This window comes from Antedon bifida, chromosome 5 (genome assembly GCF_963402885.1).
Source record: "Antedon bifida chromosome 5, ecAntBifi1.1, whole genome shotgun sequence".
Classification (NCBI taxonomy): Eukaryota; Metazoa; Echinodermata; class Crinoidea; order Comatulida; family Antedonidae; genus Antedon; species Antedon bifida.
The window spans coordinates 27,167,301-27,176,982 of record NC_136230.1 but is presented as its reverse complement, the minus strand read 5'-3'; the positions used below and the strand labels follow the sequence as shown (position 1 = coordinate 27,176,982).

At 32.9% G+C, this 9,682-nt stretch overlaps 1 protein-coding gene across 2 annotated transcripts; it reads right to left on the bottom strand.

Moving 5' to 3' along the window:
• Positions 1–198: 198 nt before the first annotated feature.
• LOC144842762 (beta-alanine-activating enzyme-like) lies at positions 199–9,501 on the bottom strand. Of its 2 annotated transcripts, none has more exons than XM_078699286.1 (15): positions 9,456–9,501; positions 8,750–9,006; positions 8,137–8,242; positions 7,655–7,869; positions 6,969–7,158; positions 6,622–6,869; positions 6,392–6,486; positions 5,965–6,137; positions 5,306–5,611; positions 3,426–4,138; positions 2,815–2,963; positions 2,107–2,270; positions 1,221–1,346; positions 921–1,052; positions 199–746 (listed from the first exon to the last, which is right to left on the bottom strand). In XM_078699286.1, the coding sequence occupies exons 2-15, from the start codon at positions 8,977–8,979 to the stop codon at positions 339–341; spliced, it is 3,255 nt and encodes a 1,084-aa protein (XP_078555412.1). In that variant the 5' UTR covers positions 8,980–9,006; positions 9,456–9,501; the 3' UTR covers positions 199–338. The 2 variants fall into 2 exon arrangements, with proteins under 2 accessions (XP_078555412.1, XP_078555413.1); XM_078699287.1 differs by having other exon boundaries at positions 9,409–9,467.
• Positions 9,502–9,682: the final 181 nt, after the last annotated feature.

Genomic DNA, 9,682 nt, shown 5'->3' with positions numbered 1-9,682 from the left:
CATCTATGGCTATACTAAATACCATGTAATAAATTATGTTTTACTTGATCATGAATACATAAGTTGTGTTTGACTATTACTATATATTTATATAGTTAAAACAAAATCCAAATCTTAAAACACTGTTAATATAAATCGATTTAGAAAATAAATATGGAAAAGACCTCAACCAACAAATTCGCACAAGTGACCAGAAAATTTAAACACATTCAATAAGTAATCATTTTTATTCAAATAACTATATATTTATCTTTGATTCTGAAAATTATGACTTGTATTAAAATTAAATTTGAGGTATACATTATAGACAAAATACTGAAATGTCACCAAACAGTGGCTCAATTGTCATTCACAAATTGTAAATTATAAATATTATCATCCCTACATCCTACTATTATATAGTTATCATGAGCAATCAGTGATGAGAAAATGTCGCCATTCAGTTCCCACGACAACACTAACTGTCCTGATAAACTAAGCACGAAAATAAAACCCTGAGTACAAGAACAAACGACAAAGTGATTGTTACTGCCCTCGCTCTGTAGAATATCACTTTGAAAAATAAATGGTGTCGAATAGACAGGTGAGGGTGTTTTAAACTTCCAAACTTCTTTACCTGTCAATGTATGAACGCAATAGATATAAGAGTCATGTGATCCAATTACTGTTAATTCATTGGTTGATTGGTGAGTGTTTGATACACAGGGTGATGAAAATATTGGAGCACCGGTTTCGAAAGACCAAAGCTGTGGATTAGATGGAATCCTGTGTTTTAATGTTTAGTTATTTTTTCAGCCAATAACGATATGTTTAGGCTTGAGAACAGTTAGTAGGTTGTTATATACTGTAGTTTAAAGGTTAAAATGCTTTTATATTTTATTTATATACTGTATATTGATTTATATATTGTTTCAATTTACCATTACATTTGACGAGCTAATATGGTAGAGATGGTTGTCAACACACCCAACAACCACGCCCTCATTGGTTAACGCTGGTGATGAAAATATTGGCTTGCCAATGTTATTTTTCCATTTTACTTCACCAGATATCTGAAAATATGTAAAAACAAAATTGTATTCTACTATATATAAACACTTACAGTATGAATGTCTATTACATGGTGTGTTGGTTGTTTCCACTTGATGATGGGGTTTATGGATTGTACCATTAACTGATAGGGATGCTCTTCTGCGGTAATAATGTCATATATCTCTTACACAATTGATGGAAATTAGTTTCCCATTTAATGTACCAACGTAAACTGTATCCATGGCAACATCGATGCAAGGTGATGAAAATACTGAACCTCCGCCACAATGAGTTGAAAATAAACACTTTTTATTCTGTTGATGACAAAATAATCATTATGTTTATCCAGGTCTTTATATTCTAATAACATAATTAGTCTAAATGTCATTTAATCAATATATTTCATTTCATGTACTTAACCCAGCTTATATACATATAATATATCGTTCATTTTTTTACTTGGCCTTGATGAAACTATTGATTTTTCTCTCAAAATTTACTTGGAACCAAAAGTTCAATACATTATTAATGTACCAATGACATAGAAGTCCAATTTATATGGAAACCAAATTTTGTAATGTATACAATAAAAGTCTTATTTTATTCTTTTCAGCAAGACATAAAAATAAACAAGAACACAATTTGTTGTCAGTGGCGGATCCAGGATTTTGAAATAGGGGCCCAGGGCCTAAAAATGGTGAAATGAAGGACTACCTTAATTTGATTGCATTACAATTTTCGAAATTTAAAGGGGCTCACCCCCTGGTTCTGGAGTGGCAAGAGTAGACATATCCATGGGAATGGTTGACCCTCTAACTCCAGCTTCCAATAAATCAAACTTATATTGACATATTTAAGATACACTATTAGAGCTCACATTAAAAATTCAATTGGAATGAACCATATATATATATATTTTTTTTTTTTTTTTTCGTAATATTTATTCAACCAAAAAGCCATATTTAAACTTCAAATTATATTATTATTATATTATATGAAAAAAAATAAATATTGAGATTGAATAGAGTGCATTCAAATAAAGGCACTATTTAATAAGATAATTTATGTATCTACCTCTATATCAAGAGCGTGAATACACTGGTCATGTGACCCAATAAACACAATGCCTGTGTGTGGGTGTACAATAGGTGAGCTTTTGACTGGCCCACCTGTCTCCCATGTCCAAAATATTCCACCATTGTCTGCATTTAACACGTACACATTATGATCATAGCAGCCTAAAACAAAAGATGTTATCATCATCACCAACATTTTTTATTCAAGACAATTTTCTCCATCTTCCATGGGGTTACTGACTGTCACTCGCTCCATGTAATGTAATGTAATGCGAAATTTATATAGCGCTATTTCATGAAGATCAGAGCGCTGTGGACATCGGCAGCCAACTACAGCGCCATTATGTCTGTCCTCGACAGTGTGTGTGTGTGTGTGAACTAGTCCACCGGGGTAACCCCCTACTCGTCTCGAAAGATGTACTGGGTTCTTTAAAGTGCACATGAGCAATATGCTGTTATAGACATACTCCACTTCTTCCAAACTGAATTTTATGTTAACAATCTTTACCATACCTTTCCACATCACCTTGGCCATTTTCTTTCACTCCAACATCTAGATGCCAAGCTCTCTTTACTGGTTCATCTTTTTTTCTTAGTCCATCTCTTCTCATAACAACTTTTACAATTATTTCACTCACACCTAGGTGTTTCACAATTAATAAATTCATGGAGGTATATATCTCCAAAATCGAATTAATGTACTCACCAACTATGACATAATTTCCACACTTTGAAAGGCAGGCTGAGGATTCAATTCGGTCCCCTAACATTCTTGTCCAAAGCGGCAGCCCAGTATCAAATGAAACAGCTTGAAACTTGTGAGAGTGAGAACCAATATAAACTACACCATTGCCACTAATTATAAAAACAATAAAATAAATTTAATTATACATTTTGTGGTATACTTGCAAATAATGACCATATTAATTATCTTGCTGTAAACTCTTACTGATGGTGAAAGACTTAAAAAGGGAAAATGGACATAATAATAATAATAATATCCTGAATTTATATAGCACCTATGTTGTGAAACCTCTAAGCGCTGAACATTATTACCCCAGTCATTTTTTCCTGATCAAACATGTATGGAAACATACTCCCATAATGCAGCTAGTAATCAGTACAAAGTTGTGTCTTGATCTAACCGGGTTCCCATTTATATACATGGGTGGAGAGAGGCAAACGTAAGTAAAGTATCTTGCCTAAGGATACAAGCAATGTGGGGAGAGTTGGATTCGAACCTCGATCTCACAATTAGTAGTCAAACATCCAACACACTGCACCACACGCCCTCATATAGATTGATAGATTACCTACCCATCTTTACAAACCAACAGTGGAGATGCATCAATACATTTGCCTGTGTCATATTTCCACCTCTCCTTAATAGACACCGTTCCCTTACCCTTTCTTCTATTATTACATTCCAATATATTCTTGTCCGTACATTTCACTATTCTCTGCGAACCGCGACACACTTTTTTATCATCTGAAAATGTACAACTATTTGATGCAATTGTATTATCTGATTTTAATTGTTTTGATTTATTCAAATTATCCTTTACTGAGCTCATGCTTCTTTTCCTTTCATTCTCTGTATCTGAATTTGTTAATTTATTTGATACATTATCTGACAACAATCCATGTGAAATTAAACATCCTCTTGCTTCAGCATTTTGATTGGTAGTTACCTTACATGCGGCCTTTAAGTTATTTTTATTTTCTGTGTTCGGGTTTAACAGTTTATCTTTAACATTACTTGACAACAATCCATGTAAAACTGAACATCCTTTTTCTGCAGCACTGTGATTGGTCAATAGTTTACATGTGGTTGTCTTTGAGACATTTTTCTTTATAAGTTCAAATATTTCATGATAGTTGTTATGAAGAATGTAGTCTAATAGATCTGGTACAGACTGTCTTGTAACTTGTTCAATTTGATTTAATAGTCTGATAGCTTGGAAAGAATCTCCTCCGAGTAAAATAAAATTACTATCATCGTTAATTCCACTCTTAATTTGTAGAACATCCTGAAAGAAATGAAGCAATAAATGTCAAACAATTAATAGTAATATATAAGGTAAACATTATGTGACATTTTAAACTGAGAACTTGATTGATATTCAAAGTATAATTACAAAAGCAGAAATCATGTTAGTCTTAAGCTCTGTCTACACTATCAAACTTTATGTGACAAAAATTGTGATGTGCCCATATATGGACACGATGATGTCATATCACTACCATATTTAGGCATATCACTACCATATTTAGGCACATTACACCTTTTTTGTCAACTAATTTGATAGTCTAGACAGAGCTTTAGATTGTAATTTGAATTGTCTCAAGAGTTAGCCTGTCAGTAGTATATCACATTGTATTAATCATATAACATGATAATGTTAGAACATAACATACAATTTAGTTTATGTACCAACAAATTAAATTTAATAGATGACGCTACTTCAGCCTTACATGCTTATTATGTTTTATGTAGTATTATAAGATTAATTTAAAAATCCTTGACAGCTAATGAATATCAATTTTAATTTGAAAGATATTAAAACAATAATGCTGTAATAAATTATAATATGAAATGAAAATCTGCGAGTATATATCAAGGTTCATACAGAATTATTTTCCATGATTTTCAATTACCTTTTTTGCCGAAATTACATTTGAACAAATGTCATAATGAAGAGAAATAATTCTATATTAAAACTAGACATTCCATGATTTCCAGATATATAATAATTTTAATAATAAAATAATTTTATTTTATCCCTTCAGGAAAACATTACATAAAAAGAGTGGAGTGTGCTAAGAAGGGTCAAGATATCCTATCACCAGGAATGGTTTGACCCTTCAACTCCAGCTTCCAGAACATATGTATTCCTATGTTCCTTTGATATTGTAACTTTTTTATATTATGTCTTTTATATGTTTTTCTTTATTAATGTTTTATGGATGTTTTAATTGGCTGCAATGCGGAGCTGAGTCTTGCATTTTATATTTTTATATTTTACAGTATGACATGAAGTGTATCTACAGTATGTCTTAAGCTCTGTCTACACTACCAAACAAAAATCATATATGGCCACATCACAATTTTTTGTCAAACTAGTTTGATAGTACAGAAAGAGCTTAACAATTCAAAAAGAGATTCTACTGTATAGCCCTTCAAATTTTAGTTGTACCTTCCAAATCTGTCGCAGCTGCTCATCAGATATCGTTTCTCCAGCAACCCCACTTCTTGCAACTTTCCTTTGAGCTAGCAGCTTCTTAGTATCCACTTTCCCATGCTTTGTCATTGGTAGTTCCTCCAGGATTTGAATAGCATCAGGAATACAATTCCTGGGTAAAGCTTTTCCTAACTCTTGATATACGGAATCCACTGATGGTTGTGCTTTGCTTGTATTTAGCATAACAAATAGCAAAAGTTTATTGGTGCTTGGTTCTTGTAGAAAACAGCTACTTGTGAATAGTAAAATTGATGATACTGCCTAAATAAATAAAATCAAGTATCTTTTACCTTTAATTCCTTCCATTATTTAATGTTTTGTAGATTTAGATCCTTACAAACAGGATGCTGAGTGACCTACGGAGGTCAAAGGGTTTGTCTGTAGCTATGGAGAATATGTACATAGTACAGTACTATTGGTATTTGTTGCAGCCAGACATAAGATCAAAGCACTGTTATGAGTTCCATGCAAGGCGTGCGTTCTAATGTATGTTTGTGTAGCATTGGAACCTCATAACAAATACTGTCCCCTTAATAGGATTGTCCCTTGAATAGGGTTCCTTGTATAATGATGGTTTGTGTTGCATTTAACCAAAACCAAATATTTGGCAATACCTCTGATAGCTGTGACAGATTAATACGCTGTCCATTTCTCTTGATCTGGTGATCTTTCCTGCCAATGTACAATAGACCTTCAGGTGACAATTCAACAATGTCACCAGTTGCTCTCATTGTCCTCGGTATAATGACATCTTCATCATTTAGCAGGCAGACTCTTTCCTCTCCACCTGATGGCAAAGTTAGATTGAATTGTATTAATTTTTCAGATAGATGATGTTCTTGGTGGTTAACGTGCTTGCCTTCCAATCACAAGGTCTAGGGTTCAATCCTGACCTAGTGCCAGGGTTGTAACTCACGAATATTTCAACTCTACTCCCTAAGCCTCAAATGAGGCTTAGTTTATAAACACGATAATTTATAAAATAGTTAATCCATCCTGTTTTTCAATGATTGTTTTTAACAATATTTTTACAAAACAAACCTATGTAGAGTTGTCCTTTTCCAGAGGTTATAGCCTGCCCTCTATCATTCCTGACTTGAAGAACCGTTCCATCTAATGGTTCACCAAGTGGCACACTCCATTATCAAAATAAAAATCAAGAAGAGAAGAAATTTAACAGAAACAGTAGTTGAATAGTTATAAAGAGCTGAAACAGGCAGGCAACAAGTGGTCCATAGATAGAGACCATTCATTAAGATAAAATAATATACCTTTTATTCACTTTGTTCCTGATATCATTTTCTGCTATTTTGTACAGTGTAGCCCAACTTGAAACTTCTGTTATTCCATATATATTCCAGACCTCTGTTATATTTCCTTCCTCTTTCCATCCGGCTATCACGGCCGGCACTGGACATGGCTCTCCTCCAAGTATCAATGCTCGGAGCTTTGTACTTCTACTTAGAATGGTTTTCTTTAAGAGGTCTGGTCCGAATCTTAAAATAAGGCTTGGTGTTGCCTAATTTAAATAAATAAATAAACTTGTGTCTGCTGTTGTGATGTGTTTAAGTTTAGTAGATCGAAAACAATATTGATTTTGATTTATATTTTTTGGTACCTGTATGATTGTAACACTGTTGTCTTGTAAAGCTTTAGCCAGCTTCCTCGGCATCAACTTTGTTGTCATGGAAACCATAAATAATGTTGCTCCAGCAGACAAGGCCAGAAACATCTCCACAATACTAGCATCAAAGGTCAAAGGTGACGCCATGAAAACTACATCTTGACTACTGACGTTTAATTTTGATCTGAAATGTTAATAACACAAATTTAGAAAATCCTTTTTTAAAATTAAAAGATGAAGAAAACATTTTGCCAAAATCAGTGTATATACCTTCTCTCCACTGTCATATATCTGTCTTTTTCCGGCGATAAGATAATGTGAAAAGAATAATAGTAGAACCCCTTAAGGGGACATCTCAGGGACCCAACAAAGTGTCCATTTATTAGGGATTTCTCCTTATTAGCTGTATAGTGTTAAAACTATATTTCCCCTCATTCATTATACAAGAAAGTATCCCCTGAATAGGAGTGACCAAAGGCAGGGTTCTAGTGCATAAAGCTCTGTCTACACTATCAAACTAGTTTGAAAAAAGTGCCCAAATATGGTAGTGATATTCCCAAATATGGTAGCGATATTCCCAAATATGGTAGTAATATGACATCATGTCCATATACGGGCATATCACATTTTTTTGTCACATAAAGTTTGATAGTGTAGACAGAGCTTTATTAAAATGTTACCTTAAGCTCGTAATATTCGGTAAAATACATTTGTGGGGTACGCGTACCACTTTCGGTGTTCCAGTGGAGCCTGACGTGTGCATTGCATATGCTATTTCACAATTATGTTTTGATTGTAGTTGAGTAATATCTGTAGTCTGCGCCATCAATACCAGTTGATATGGGACAAGTGCTGGTGATTCCACATGCTTCATATGAAAACGTTCTGAGATTATCTGTAAAACAATTTCAGTACTATGTTGATGGTTGATCTTAAGCTCTGTCTACACTATCAAACTTTATGTGGAAAAATATGTGATGTGCCCATATATGGACACGATGATGTCAAAATACTACCATATTTGGGCATATCACTACCATATTTGGGCACATCACACTTTTTTTGTCAAACTAGTTTGATAGTGTAGACAGAGCTTAAGATAAAACAAATTTTGAAATATTTCAATAGCAATACAATATTTTGAAATAAAGTGTATTTATACCCGAGAATCATGGTTTGTACAGATCATGTAATCAATGCCGAGAATGTTGAGGGCAGTATCTGTCCAAAGATCTACGGGAACGAAGCAAGCTGGCGCATTCAGGATCCTGTGAAAGAAAAATTTTAAAATATCAAGCAAAAAATACTGCTAATACTAATCAAGTTTTCCGTCAGTAAAAATAAACATTAATGCAGAGGCCAAATAAAAAAAAAAGTTTAAATTCATGTCCAGGATTTTTTTTTATGATTAAAGTGAGTTAAAAAAATTCAGTCAATGTTTATCATATCTTTGAATGCTTAACGACCACAATCATGCATTTTCGATAATGATTCTTAAAATTGTGTTACTCAATTAGTTATCCAATACTGAATACGACTATTTTCAGTAATTGTAAAAAAAGTAATAATTTGACGAGGGGATGTGAAACTAAGAAATAGTTTTGCCATAAACAATTTACATACTTTACAATACATTAAAAGATACTAAAAGTTTTACTGATAATAGTATTGTTGTTAAGGATGATAAAAATGTATTGTATTAAAATATTTTTTATTTTAAAATATTTTTAGAACTTCGTTTGCAAATAGGGTGCGACAATAAAAGGCATACACACCCTAAAATAATAGCAGGAATGTGAATTGAAGGTGATGCAATGATACCAATAAACTTTCCAATACAACTGTATTGTCTCAGTACAGATGCTATTACTTTAGAAAGTTCTGATAGTTTAGAATATGTGGTGTTAAGTAACTCTTTCTCTGTCTGCATACAAACAGCAATGTTTTGGTTATTTTTAGCACATCCCTCGTCAAAAAGACTACACAGGTTGAGTGATTTCTGCATTTTGAGAAACAATACTGTAGTTCATATCTGATGAAAGAGAAAAGTCAAAGTGGTAATTATAATAATAAGCATAGCTTGAACTTTTAATATTTAAAAAAGAAAATTAATAGGCCTAGAATTTAATTTATATAATTTAATAAAAATTTATAATATAAAATATAATCAAAATCCATGTTTCTAAAAATATAATATAATTTATTAAACTGAAATTTTGTTTATTACAAATAACAAACCTCTTTGTCTAATATAATACATAGGCTTTCTTGGGAATATGCCTCGCGCTAAAAAACGGCTTTCCTCGGGAAAGTTGTTTTCGATATTGCCATTGATTGGCCTAGTTAACAATAGCCTAGCTTTACCATCTGCATACAGCTTAACCATTAATGCAACTAAAGATGTATTACATCTGAACTCTATAATAAACTTAACTGAATCGTACTGTATATCAATCTTTATAATCAAAGCATAAACTATACCATATTTTTACTAATTTTAACTGCTTTACTCTATCGGTCTTCCGCGACGACCATGTTTTTGTTTTGGTGCACTTTTATCAAACATTGAGGGCGGGCTGCATGCGCGTATTGTATGTCGGAAGTGCGTAGTAGATCAATGTGCGTCGGAAGTGCGTAGATAATGTGCGTCGGAAGTGCGTCAGTAATGCGCGCTTCATTTTGTACTCAATAAATGAGGCTTTTATAAA

Coding starts and splice junctions, on each gene's coding strand:
- LOC144842762 (XM_078699286.1), bottom strand. CDS start 8,979: ATGCAGAAATCACTCAACCTGTGTAGTCTTTTTGACGAGGGATGTGCT. Junction 6,138..6,391: donor AAAAGGACAACTCTACATAG/GTTTGTTTTGTA, acceptor CTTTGCCATCAG/GTGGAGAGGAAAGAGTCTGC. Junction 1,053..1,220: donor AACTAATTTCCATCAATTGT/GTAAGAGATATA, acceptor ACATATTTTCAG/ATATCTGGTGAAGTAAAATG.